The 13644-nt window shown below is 54.6% G+C and overlaps 1 protein-coding gene across 10 annotated transcripts; it reads right to left on the reverse strand.

Annotated features, from left to right (window-relative positions):
- Positions 1-706: 706 nt before the first annotated feature.
- MMAB (metabolism of cobalamin associated B) lies at positions 707-13540 on the reverse strand. Of its 10 annotated transcripts, XR_014251869.1 has the most exons (11): positions 13322-13540; positions 12127-12188; positions 10609-10692; positions 8808-8852; positions 7884-7941; positions 5872-5944; positions 5522-5619; positions 5124-5188; positions 3532-3591; positions 1674-2113; positions 707-1559 (listed from the first exon to the last, which is right to left on the reverse strand). XR_014251869.1 is itself a non-coding variant. In XM_082417584.1 (10 exons), the coding sequence occupies exons 1-10, from the start codon at positions 13523-13525 to the stop codon at positions 2033-2035; spliced, it is 804 nt and encodes a 267-aa protein (XP_082273710.1). In that variant the 5' UTR covers positions 13526-13540; the 3' UTR covers positions 1691-2032. The 10 variants fall into 10 exon arrangements, 9 of the variants coding, with proteins under 9 accessions (XP_082273710.1, XP_082273708.1, XP_082273711.1 ...); XM_082417584.1 differs by lacking the exon at positions 707-1559 and having other exon boundaries at positions 1691-2087; XM_082417582.1 differs by lacking the exon at positions 707-1559 and having other exon boundaries at positions 1691-2145.
- Positions 13541-13644: the final 104 nt, after the last annotated feature.

Genomic DNA, 13644 nt, shown 5'->3' on the forward strand with positions numbered 1-13644 from the left:
TGGGCGACCCCCCTCCCCAGCAGGCCTCCTCAGTTCTTCCCAGGTCAGTGGCACAGGATACGCCTGCACCTGCACGTTTCTCAGGGGTGTTTGTTTCTCCAGGATGTTTGCTGGTGGAAGGGACGATGCAGGGGGCGCAGGGTCTGGGAACCCAGAGTTACCATCTGGCCTGTGACAGCCCCTCCCAGCAAGGGCTGGTGGGGAGGGGATTTGGCTACAGGAAAAGGCCTTGTTTCAGAGATCATCCCGTGAGGACGCTGTATCTACTCAAAGAACTTATCTTGTCCTTTGCAGATGTTTCACTACAGTGGGGAGTGTGGGACTGTTGTTTTATTATGTAGGTCCGGCTCCTTCCGGGAAGATGCTAAGCTGTGGGCAGGATCTAGTCACTTGATGGATCTGCTGTGAGCTCTTGGAACATAACCCTCCCCGGTCCAGCCTGAGTGCCTGCCCGACAGTGAACCGCCTTTAGCCTGTTCTGTAATGTTCTCAGTTCTGTTCACACAGGCCGAGCGCCCACCATGCACCAGACCTGGCACCAACTGCTGGCCGGGGCCATTTCCTGGAGGGTTTTCACTTTCACTCACGGTCACCTGCACCTCGGCCACTTTGCCCAAGTCCAGGAACGAAAGGACCCAGAAGGGACGACATATGATGTTCCTCCAGCAAAATGAGCAGGTAAGGTGGTTAAGAACGAAAGCGAAAGCAAGCACAAAACTCATCATTTTAATGTTTCCTAACTGCTGGCAAGGATGGCTGGAAGGACCAGCCTTCCGAGCTTCAGGCTAATAAATGATGGCTGGATGGAGTTCACTGGGCGTTTCCGCCCTGACAGTTAGTGAGAGCCTGCCCTTCCCAAGTTGTTTCCTGCAATTAGTGGCGTGGAATCTTCAGGTTCTCAGGGCTGCCTCCTCGCCCTTTATAAATATCCCCCTTCCCAAGGACACAGCTGGCACTGGCAAGGTCACTTCATAGCGGGAGGGAGCAGCAGTGACAACTGAAATAAAATACAGCTGTGGCCTGGATCTCAGAGGCATAAACCACCCAAGTGCAACATCAGAGAAGTCGGTCTGGTCTGCGTCAGCCTCGCTGGAAACATAAGAGCTTATAGTCTGAAGCTGAACGCAGTTCACCTCTGACCCTGGATGCCACCTGCCTGGGCAGGACGTGCCCTCCTTAAAGTGGTGGTGTTCCTCTCCCCGGGGTGTCCATCCCTTGATGGAGGAAGGCTCCCCTTTAGAGAATATTCTCCGGGCTGCTCCCTCACCACACACGCACTTCAGTCCAAGTGTTTCCGAGGCCTCGCCTGTCAGTCTGCAGCCGTCCTTCCCCCTTGATGAGTGGCTCAGAGGTGACTAAACTCCAAATCCTGTCTGCCTTCCTCTTTATAAATGTGACATTTTAAAGCCCCTTTGGCACAGGTAAATCACAGTTACATTTCCAAGGGCCTCTGGTACCATTCCAAATCCTCGGACAGCCAGAACTGCCAGTGGAGGGCAACACACACACACACACACACACACACACACACACACACACACACACACACACAGCCAGAACTGCCAGTGGAGGGCATCACACACACACACACACACACACACACACACACACACACACACACACACACACACACACACACACACACACACACACACACACACACACACACACACACACACCCTACCTCTCAAGCCTTTCCCACTTTTATTCTTTTTTCTTCATGGCTCCTCAATGAAGCAATCACTTTATCTTTCTTTCCTGCAACACTGCGTTTATTCCCACCTCCTGGAAGGCTGAGGAGAGCCCAGGGGAGGGGGCAGGATTCTCCACCAGCCTCAGCTCCTGAAGGAAGTGGCGGGGCCCTGAGAGGAAGCTAAGTCTGGACAAAAGACCAGCTTCTGGCCCCTCTGGGTGAGATCCTCAGGAATCAGGACATGAGGGCAAAGTCTTCCTTTCCTATTGTCACTGTGGAGGAGTCTGCAAAGCTCCCTTTTTCCATTATTTCCACGTGCCTCAGACACGGTCCGACAAGTCATTTTTCTTGTATATTTTTTCTGGATTCCCCTCCTTCATGGCCGTGTATCTGGCTAACGTGAAGAGATAGTCACTGAGTCTGGAGGGGCAGAAGGAGGCAAACGGAATGATCTGAAATGAGAGATCAGTGCTAACAGGGTCCTCCCTGTATTAGCCTCCAAGGAGGAAACACCAGTCACGTGCCCCGGGAGCATCGGGCGGGACAGCAGGTGCTCAGCCAACCTGGGCCTGATGGATGGCGCTCCAGGCCAGCTTCTTGAGAGCCCAGCGCCCGACTCTGGCGCCAGGGCTGGGGCGGGTCCTGCAGGATGAGGTCACTACCCTGTCCGACCTCACAGGGCTGGTGACTTTGGGCCACTCCCTGGTTTCTGCACCTTCCAGTGAACAGGACTGGTGCCTCCCAAACTGGGGTGTGCACACAAGTCACCTGGGGATCCTGGTGACATGCAGATCAGATTCTGATTCGGGAGGACTGGCTGGGCCAGGCCCAGGATTTAGCAGGTCTAAACTGTGCCCAGGTGATTCTGGTGCTGCTGGTCTACTCTTTGAGTAGAGGGAGCCTAGAGCAGGCTTCTCAACCTCGGCACTAGTGACATTCGGGACCATTCCTTGTGGCTGGGTGATTCTTCGTGGCAGGAAGAGGGAGCTGTTGTGTGCATCATCGTAGGACATTGGGCAGCACCCCTGGCCCCCACCCACTTGTCTCCAGACATTGCCAGACATCCCGGTTGAGAAGCGCTGGCCTGGAATGTTCTAGTGGGCTAGACCCTAGTGCCCCTCTCCCTTCTTTCTTTGACCCACCAGTGATGGGGCCTCTGGGCAGGGGTGGGTGGGGAGGGAAACAGGAGAGGAAACAGCGAGCCTGCCCCTAAGGGGCTGGCAGTTAGTTTGCGAAGCTGCCCTGTGCTCTCCCTTGTTTCCATGCCGCACTGACCCCACCCTCCTCTTCTCTCCCTGCCCCAACCCTGCCCGCTGAGGCCAGCTCCATGCCAGGTCCTGCTGGAACCTTCCCTGACCCATGCCCCCTCCTCCTGATGCCTGGCTGTCTCTCTGGGAGTGGGGTGGGGGACTGGGCAGTGGAAGAGACTCCGCTCTGGGTGATCCCCCCGCCGCCGCAGAGCTGTCACATGCTGGTTCCTCATCTGCGCGGTGATGCCTTCCTCGCTAAGGGAACGAACTGGCTCAGCCCACACAACCTACACGGCTGGAAGGCTCCCCAGGATCACTACTGTGACATGAACAGAACGGTCCTCACTCCCCTCCCAGGAGGAAAGGAGCTGGTCAGGGCCATCAAAGCCCAGGCCATGTCCTAGGGGAGGAGTGACCACATTAAGGGGCCAGACCCTGGCTGTGAGGTCACTTTCTGGACCCCAGGCAGCTCCTGGGGTCCCTCAGCTCTCAGTCCTGGCCTGGCCCACGCTGGAGCCCCACGAGCCAGGGCTGGAGCCACGAAGTGCCTACTTTTTCAGAAAGACTCTCCAGATCCCATCTGAGTACCTGTTTAAGAACTTGGCCACGTTTGCATCCGTCTCACCGGACTGGACAAGAGGCACCACGCTAGAAGGGGAGGAAACACAGCATCACGCTACGTTACGGGCTCAACACGCCTGGGGGCAGGAGCTGCGTCCTGAGCCAGCATTTCACTGCCGCTGCAGCCTCGCCAGTCTGTGTGCAGACACTCTAGATGGTGCTGTCTGCTGAGCGCCAGCGAGCTGGCAGGCCCTCCATGCACGTCGCCTCTGCTACATAACCCCTGCTGGGAGGTGCTCGCCCCAAACCGAGGCGCCAGGTTTGTGTCTCCTGCCCCAGGGGCTTTGTCACCTGGGCACGGGTTTGGTGTCCTCAGGACCCCTCCTCTGCTCAGCCATTCCCTGATGTTGGGCCTTTGGGTTGTTTCCAATTTTTTGCTACTATGAGCACTGCTGATGTGGACAGCTTTGTACAAATGACTTTCTTCCTTTTGAAGCTGAAGCTCTTTTGTGACTCAGTGTCACTTTAGGAACCACTTGGCCCCAAGAGCCTTTCATGATAAGTGAAATCTTTATGACATGGGGCTATGGACAGAGCTCAGGTATGGAGCAGACACACCTGGGCTCAAATCCAGACTCTGCCATGGACCACCCAGGTGGCCCTGGCCACGGTGTCACCTCTGAGCCCCAGCGTCCTGACTCCAGTAGAGTGGGGGCTGCCACCACCTCTCTCCCAACGTTACCACAAGGAATCAATGAAATAATGGATACAAAGTGCCCAGCACGGTCCTGCCAGTTGTATAAAGCAGGGCTTTATTCCCATTTCTCTGTAAAGCTGGGTGGCAGCCTGGCCTATGAGTGGTGTAAATGGAGATGTTGCAATTACTCTTTTAAAGTTTCCTTGAAAAGGCTGTCAGGAGCTTCTGGGGCGGGGGGGCGGGGGTCCCTCCTCTCCTGACTCTCAGTTGGGGGATTGGGGTAGCAGGTGGCTGGTCTGGGCCCTTCTCCACTCAGCAGCCAGCACGTCATCCCATGGCCTAAAACCCATCAGTGGCTCGCAGGATAAAGGCTCTCAGGATAAATGCAGAGCTCTCGGGGCACGTGAGGCCCTGCCCGGCCTGGCCTCAGCTCAGCCTCTAGCCTCGTCATGCCTCACGCCCCTCACTCCGGACCAGACACTCAGCGTCCTTTGTGTGTGTTCCATGCAGACTGCCACCTCTGCCCTTGCTGTCCCCTCACCCCGGACACTCTGTCCACTGTGCCCCCAGTACCCCCCTTCCCCAGTCCCAGGCTGGGTCACTCTGGTGCCAAGTACCCTCCCTCATAGCTCTTATGGTGTGGAGCTTTTCAATCCTTTCTGCTCAGCTGAGACCACCTCCACCATTTAAATTAACCCCAGAAACACGGAGTCTTCACCAAATACGCACCTGAATTTCATACCACATGAGTGTTATTATAATTACAAATAATCACCTAGACCCGCTGGGCCTCCCCCGCCCTTTTCCTGGAGCTGCCTGCTTCCGCACAAGCTCTGATCCCTATGTGCTGCCCCCCCCTCCCGCGTCAGGATCACTGTCTCTCTGCCCAGGCCCCGCTCCCTCGGCCCCCGCACCCCAGTACCGTCTCTCAGCTCGGCGGCACACGGCCCGACAGAAATGCAGTGCGGAGCTGCTCTTGCCTCCGGACTGAAAGGAGAAAGCAGGTGTTGGCTGGAAGGGCGGGGGGAGGGTGCCCACTGCAGGCAGGGAGCCTGGATGGACGGAGGGACACACAGGCCCCGCCCACAACGGGCAGTGTTCCGTCTCCAGGGGCCCTGCCGGGGCACACCCACTGGGTACCCCTCTCCAAAGCAGGCAGGACTGGGGAGGGAGCCGTGACGGTCTGGAGGGGACTTGGGGGCTGGGGGACAGCTTCTGTCGCTGTTAAAAATTAAAGGGGGGGGCTGAATCCCCGCCTGTGTGTTTTGGTCAACACACTGGCCCGCAGCCACCCCCCGGTTAAGGCAGCCCAGTACCTACAGGCAGGATGAAAGCCGTGAGCGGGGGCAGCTGGCTGGAGTATCTGTCGATCCACTGCTCCAGCTCCAAGATGGGCCCTGCCTCGAACGTGGCGTGTTCTGTGGAGCCAAGGAGGACATGGCTGTGAGGCCACTGCCCCAGGATCACAAGGAGCGCACCCCCGTCCCTTCCGCCTGGGTGCCCGCAAACCATTCCACTGGCTCCGAGGGACCTTCCTTCAGCCTTCTCAGGCTGCACAGGTCAGGTTGACAGGGGTCCCAGGCGACACCCAGGAGAGAGTCATTCCCCCCACCCACGGGCCCAGGCACCCCGGGGCCCTCTGAGCACACACAGCGGGTTCAGGGAATTACTTAAGTGAGCCTCCCTGGCTGAGGAGCGCGGTGTCGCCAGGGCAGAGCCGACGTCCTGCAGGGAGCACTGGATCTGGGGAGGAATGCAAGGCGTGGGTGAAGACCCTGTCACGCGGGCCAAGCGGGGGTCTCGTGCGTCCACTGCAGGGGCGGGCCTGCCGGGAGCTGTCAGACCTCTAAGGAGCCGCCATTTAAAGGCTAATCAGCAAACTCTGTCTGAACCTGCAGCACAGCACGTCTGCCCTGTTGGGAGGGGCCCTGGCTCCCTTGGAACGCCTGGGTGACGCAGACGGGGAGCGTCAAGCACCCAGGGAGTCAGGAGGAATCTTCTCACCCCGACCCTCCTCTCCCATGTGCCAGGCCCTTCGAGGTCTTTTTCTTTTCTCTAAGCTGACGGCCTTGGTTTTCTAACCTATAACACTTGGGCGGAGAGACCCAAATTGACAGTGCTCTTTAAACTATACAGGACAGGTCTGTGCCTCTGATGAGACAGCCACCGTGGCAGTGTGCCGGGAGCAGGACACAGTGGGTGAGAGGAGGCGGTGCCCATCCGGGAGCGGACTGGAACCCTCTTGGGCCACCGAGCAGCAGACTCTGCGTAAGTGACTTGACCTCGTGGTGTCTCTGTGGCTTCTGGTGGAAAGGGGCGTCACAGTACTACCCCGCCGGCCACCTGCAGCGTTTACCCCGGGGGCTGGAGAGAGGTGGCCCCAGTCTGGGAATCTGATCCCAGCCCCACTGATTCCTGGCTGTGCGGCCTTCGGCTGAGCCTCGGTTTTGTCCTCTGTAAAACGTGAAAGCTGGCCTCCACCTCATGGGCTTCTGCAGGGAGAGCCGGGAACAGGCTGCCTGGCCTGCCACAGGCCCGGAGCAGCCCCCAGGGGCCAGGCGGGGCACCCAGCTGAACAAGTCACAGTCTGCGCCCTTGGGGCGCCCAGGCCACACTCCTGGTGATGCTTGCCTTTACAGGAAGAAGCACAGGAGCTGCGGAAGCCTGGGAGAGGCACCAGCTGGAGGCAGGGGTGGCCAGGAAAGGCCCCGGAGGAGGTGATGTTGAAACTGTTACCCAAAGGACGTGGTCTAAAGCAAGGGAGGGGCTCATCACGCCACTGACCCCCTCTTCCCTCTGCAAACCCCGCTCAGAGGTGAGCACGGCAGACAGAAACGACCACTGTAGACGCCAGCAATTCCTCGTTATGAGGCCGAAGACCAGTCTCCCTCATACAGGAGGTGCCTCATTCATAGAATGTTCCAGCAGTTTAGGCCTCCCATCTTTCTGCAGCCCCTCACTACCCTGTCTGCTCCCAGGGGCCCCAGTGGGCTCCAGCCTGGCCTGGAGGACTGAAGCAGGCCGAGGGCTGACCCTCCAGGGAGCAGCTGACTCAGGTCAGCATGCAGACTAAAACCCTGGTACATTCTCCCTGTTCTGGGGCTGGCGGCCCTGCCTCTATTTCTGAAGTCCTCTCTGTGGGCCAGAGCCCCCGCTGCCTCTTAAGGAACAGAACAGTAATTCTAAGAACGCTACCATCCCCCCCGCCGAGGGCTAACCACAGCTGGGCCTCTCAAGTCTCTCAACCTCAGGGCCACTGAGGCCACTGACACTTTGGCCCAGGTCATCCTCTGTCACAGGGGCTGTCCTGTGCGTTGTAGGACGTTTAGCCGCATCCCTGCCTCTACGCACTAGATCCCAATAGCACCTCCACCTCCAGTGTGACAACTTAAAACATCTCCAGACATTGCCCTGTGTTCCCTGAGGGGCAGAACTGCCCCGGGCTGAGACCACTGCCCTTCACATTTCCCTCCCTGAGGGCAAACCTCACCACTCACCTGTGAGGGAGGGTTATCTCTGTGTGTCTCCATCTTACAGATGAAGAAACTGAGGCTCACAGAGGGTAAGTGGACTAGTCCCAGGTGACACAGAAAGGAAGTGATGGTCAGCTGGCAAATCCAGTTATGGCCACCAGGCCTCGGGGTTGAAAAATCCCAGCTCGGGGTGAGACAATGTTACTCACTTTCTGAAGCTCTTCCACAAACGGGTGGCCCTTTTCTGCAATTAATTCCATAGCAAACCTGTGAGGAAGAAGGAAAAAGAATTTGCCTCGAATATAACATCCCCAGGCCCTGTCTTGCTGGAAGGCAATAATTCTCAGGGGATTGGCCATTTTGCTAATTGAGCTATCACAGGAAGGCCGTTATTTTCTTGCTGACATTGAGAACATCGTAACCTTCCATGTGGTTGGGGGTATTTGTTTTTCGCCACTCATCCAGCCAACAACTCCTCTTTCAGCGCCTACTCTGGCCAGGTCCAGGTGATTCAGTATGAACAGAGGTGACACAGGTCCCGTTAGGCAGGATAGGGAGATGTGAATCAGATGTCACACGACTGACGGTGAAGTTGCAAACTGAGGTCAGTGCTCTGAAGGAAAGGGTGAGAGTCCTGGGATATTTGGCCTTGATTAGGGTTCAGGGAGGGCTTCCTGGAGGAAGCGATGCTGGAGGTGGGACTTTGAAGGCTGAGTAGGAGTTCGCTGGTAAGGCCAGGTGGGGCAGGAAAATCAAAGTGCCCCCGATGCAGGTCAGGACTGTGGCCCTGGCCTCCCTCAGAACACTGCACCCACTTCTGTACCAGTCGGGGTCCTGGCCGGGAACAGACAGTGGTGTGTTTGAAGGGTTCCTGGAGGAAAGCTTCACGAAGGGACTACTGACAGAGTGGGAAGGCTTATGGGAACTGCGGATGGATGGCAGAGATGAGCAAAAGCAAGAGCCTGAAGGGGCAAGGGAGGGCCAAAGGCGCTACCAACCCTGGAGAGAGCTGCATTCCGGGCAGAGGCCACCACCAGGAGCTGGGCAGCTGGGAGAAAGCCGTGGAGAGCCCCACGACTGCCAGAGCCACACAGGGCTGGGGACAGGGTCACACATACCCCCACCCCTCTCACCCTTGTCCGATCTCCTGCTGGTGCTGCCCGTTGGTTGGACCAACTCTAAAGCCAGAGGACAAGGGAATCGGGGTGAGACCATCTCCAGGCCAGCCTCCCAGGCACAGGGGAATGGCTTTGAAAGGGCAAAAGAAGAAGTACTGTGCATCTTCTAGCCCAGCTTACAATCAGAACTAAATAAGCACACACGTAAGCTGTCCGGCGTTGGTCTTCCCCTCTGGACGGTGAGGAGGGGGCGTATGCCTCAGGCCTGGCACACTGGAGATGCTCAGGAATATCTGCTCACCGAGGATGTTCCCACGACAGAGGCCAGCGGGAGGCCCCTCCCCGTGCTCGCTCCATCCCCGCTCCCACCACTTGTGGCTGCCCCTCTAGAGTCTGTCTGCTCCGCCCTGCCCACTGCACCGCACTCCCCAGACCGCAGGCTCCATGAAGGCAGGGCTCAGGCTCCCCGCTCAGCAGAGCCTGGCACACGCAGATGCTCCGCCAACATCTGAGGACGGAAGAATCCACAACTGAGCTGTGGCCAGTCCCCTGCACCACATCACCTGAGGGATGATGGCCTGCTGATTTGCTAATTCTAAACAGCTGATGCTAGAACCCGCCTTCCCGCCCCTCTGCCCACTTCATCTTGTGTGCACTTCCCCCTTGCCACACCCTTCCCACACACACCAAGGGGTCTGCCCTCTCTCCTCTGCTGGCAGACTAGCTACATTATCTTTCCTGAGAACCTCACTTAGGCCCATCACTGAGAAATGACGACCATGAACAGGTAAGTTTTAATAATTATGATAATAATAGCTAGCATTATGATTGGTGCTAGGTACTGTCCTAACGGGGAAACATGGAGTTCTCTCATTACATCCTCACAAGAACCCAATGAGATTGGATACTATTACTAGGATCATTTGACAGAATAGGAAACTGAGGCTCAGAGAGGCCAGGTGATTTGCCTGAAGTCACACAGCTAGTCAGCAGTGGGAGAGAATTTGAACCCAGGTCTGTCTGATTACCATGATCTTCACCCACAAGGCCGAGTCAGAACTTGTGAACTAGTACTTATATCTGCAGCTCACGCTGCCAACAGCTTGCTGAGCATGGTGGCCTGAACTTTGTTCTCAAATATTTGCGGCCCCTCCCACCCCTGCTGCTGTCACATGTGTCCACGTCCCTGGCTCTGGCCAATGAAATGTGAGCAGAGGTGGTGTGTCACTTTGTGGAAGCTTTAAGAGCCAGCGTGGGCATCACCGTGATCTCTCTTCCCTCTGCCACAATTACTGGTGTTGTTCTAGACAGAGGCTGTCCCACCAGCCCGGGTCCCAGAGTGAAGGCCAGGCAGAGAAGAAACATACCCAACCCACGATGGGCTTGAAGTGAGAGGATGAAATACGCCTTTGGTGGGGTAAGCCACGAAATGTGGGGGTTGTTTGTTACACCAGCATGGCCCGGCCGATCCTGACTACTTCCCCGAGTCCACCTTCTAAACTCTGGCTGTGTATACGCTTGTTTAAAAAATAAGCCTCACGAAAGGGATCATGTCTGATGCCCTGTGTACTGTGCTCGACTCACCTGTCACTTAGCACGTGCACCTCAATGGCACACACATACGAGCACAGTGAGGGAGCAGGGATGGGGGGCGAGGCAGCATCACGCGGTGAGGGGCGGAAGCCACGGGCCAAGGAAGGTTCTTCGAGGGCTGGCAGCCTCTGGGACTGGCGGGCACTCTGGAGAGCTGCACATCAGTCATGCCCTCTAACGACCAACTCAAGCCCGACCTCAAGGCCAATCCCGTCCCCCTTACCCAATGGCTGAACTTAATTCATCTGTAGTTCCCACGGCTTCAAACACCTGGTCGTCTTTCGGTCTCCTTTCTCCAGTGAAGGTGCTGGAAAACCCTGTGAAAATGTTTTGCTGCCCAAATTAAAGAGTTTTTTTCTTGATAGGCTCTTTTAAAGCATTTTTCCACTTGAAGGATAACATACACAGAGAAGTGCTCGAATCGTAAATGTACAAGTTGATGAATTGTTACTAACTGAAATAGACCTCTGTGATCAGCATCCAGATCAACAAATAAAATATAAGCCTCACCCTGGAAGCCCCCATGTCCCCGCTTTCAGTCACTGCCCCCCTCCCCAGGGGTAACCACTGTCCTCACTTCTTTCCTGATATGCTTTATTTATTTATTTATATATTCTTGGCTGCGCTGCTTGGCTTGTGGGATTTTAGTTCCCCGACCAGGGACTGAACCCAGGTCCTTGGCAGTGAGAGTGTGGAGTCCTAACCACTGGACCGCCAGGGAATTCCGTCCCTGGAGTCTTTGGCTGGAGGGCATCAACACTGTCATCCCTTTGCATCTTTTCTTTTCTTATTGTGGTAACATAAACATAATGTAAAATTGGCCATTTTAACCATTTTTAAGTGTACAATGGCATTAAGTACATCTATGAATGTTTTTATCTTCTTACTACATAAATATACCCCCAAAGCAATAAATACTGGTAATCTGCGTGGTTTTTTTTTTGGGGGGGGGGGCGTGCCACGCAGCATGCGGGATCTTAGTTCCCCAACCAGGGATCAAACCCACGCCCCCTGCAGTGGAAGCGCCAAGTTCTAACCACTGGACCGCCAGGGAAGTCCATGCGTGGTTTAAAACTTTAGAAAATGGTATCATACTGATATGTTCTTCTGCATCTTTTCTTTCTGTACATTGTGTTCTGGCATTTTTAAAATTATCAAAGCAATATATGCTCATTACAAAATAAATAATAGAATAGAATAAAAGAATGTACAGGAAACAATGAAAGCCCATCTGTTCATTCCCCTCTCCCACAATTCAATCTCTCTCCCAGGTAACAGTCCAGGGTATAACCTTTCACAATGTTCTGTGCATACCTGAACACACATATAAATACACACACACACTTTTATCCAATGGATTCCAACTATTTGGATTGTTCTGCAACTTGCTTTTATCACTTAATATATCTTGGGCATCTTTCAATTCACATCACATTTGGGTGATGCCTATTGAGATCTGTTACATACTTTTAATGTCTGCAAAGAATTTGGAAGAACTTTTTAAAAATATATTTTAAAGCTATTAGTTATTTAATTCTCATTCCAGAATTTTCCATCAATTTCTAGTGCCACGTGGCATACGGGATCTTAGTTCTCTGACCAAGGATCGAACCCATGCCCCCTGCAGTAGAAACGTGGAGTCTTAACCACTGGACTGCCAGGGAAGTCCTAGAACTTGGAAGAACTTTAAGATGGAATCTGCCATGTCTTTCTTTGCATTTTTCACCTGTCCCCACCCTACCTTTGTCTCCTGTTTTGGTGTAGATCTTGGGGAGCTTGGGTGTCTTCGAGGAAGGCTGTGGCCTAAGGAGAAATAAACATCAAGAGATGACGAGTGAGGATGGCGTATACAGTGGGGCACGTCCTTCAGTGGGTCACAGTTTGCTACCCATATCCTTAGAGGCAGCACTTATCCCCTTCTGCTTGGATCTCTTGAAATCTTTCCCCTCCGTTCCTCTTAGTTTTAAGCCCTTTGTGGGCAAGTTCTGTGTCTTGCCACACCCGTATCTGCAGAATAGCTGATGTAGTGCATTGCTCAATGCAGACACTCAATAAATATTGGCTTAAAGAATTTATCGATCGCTTTCCATAGTCTCTGCACTGTGCTAAGTGAATTACAGGCATTATCTCCTTGAATTATCCCTAGAATCTTCCCAAGCACTACCTATGATGTTCATTTTGTTTTTGAGGAATCTGTAGCTGACGGGATGAGACTCACCCTCCTAGGTCACCAAGGGAAGAAGCGGTAGAGCTGGGATTCTTGCCCAAGACTATCTTATTCGACATCCCAAAACTGTTACCTCTGCTGTACCAAGCCAGGGACTCTTGGAGGGAAAAAACCCTGGGCTATTTCCATACTATAAAGCTTCAAGTATACTCCGAAATGGAGAATTGCCAAAACAGGGTTCGAAAACTGGCATTTTCAAATAGCAACACCTTTAATAAAGACTTCAACATTAAAATGTGACATTAGAAGGTTATTCAAAGGTTAAATTACTGGATCTGTGAAATAGATTAATCCATTATTAAGTCTGGTTCTGAGGTCTGGAAACGGGGTGCAAGTTTCAAGGTATATGATGACAGCCATCTTTAGACCGCGTTGGTGGATCCCTGTGCCTTAAAGTATAAACTGCTTTGGAGATAGGTTAAGATCCGAATTGAGGCCCCTCCTGATTGTGAGGCCAGGCAAGATGACCCTCTTGGCTCACATGGGATATGCCCTGTCCTGATGGATGCTGGGCTTCGTTTGGACTTGTCTTGTGCCAAGAAACCTTGGTCTCTGGCTTCCACGGAGCCCACGTTGCCACGGTGACGTCACGACTAAAGAGGACGTCACCTGGCGATTGCTGCGGTGAACTCCCAGCGGTTTGACGTAACCACGGCGACAATATAACTCAGGGCAGGTGCCTGGGTTACCCTCCCAGCCAGATACTCACCTGTCCCCGTCTTCCACGCCCTGGGGGCCGCGGCTCTGGAAACGGGGACACGATAGCTTGCGGGCGCCGAGGCACCCACGCAAGCCAATGCGACCTCCCAGACCCCACACAGCCATGCTCCAGGGCTCTGGTAGGGGACTGACCCAGCCAGGCTCCCGTCCAGATCCCGGGGTGACTCCACCTACCTCCGGCCGCGCCACCCATCAGCCGCCATCTTCCATTGGTCCGTGGCTCTCTCCCCAGGGCGGGACACTCCCAGAGACTTATTTCTCATTGGTTCACGGAAGGAGCTGGGCGGGGAAACTCGTGAGGACTTAGTTAGT

This window comes from Balaenoptera physalus (assembly GCF_965194825.1).
Source record: "Balaenoptera physalus genome assembly, chromosome: 12".
In the NCBI taxonomy this organism is placed as follows: domain Eukaryota; kingdom Metazoa; phylum Chordata; class Mammalia; order Artiodactyla; family Balaenopteridae; genus Balaenoptera; species Balaenoptera physalus.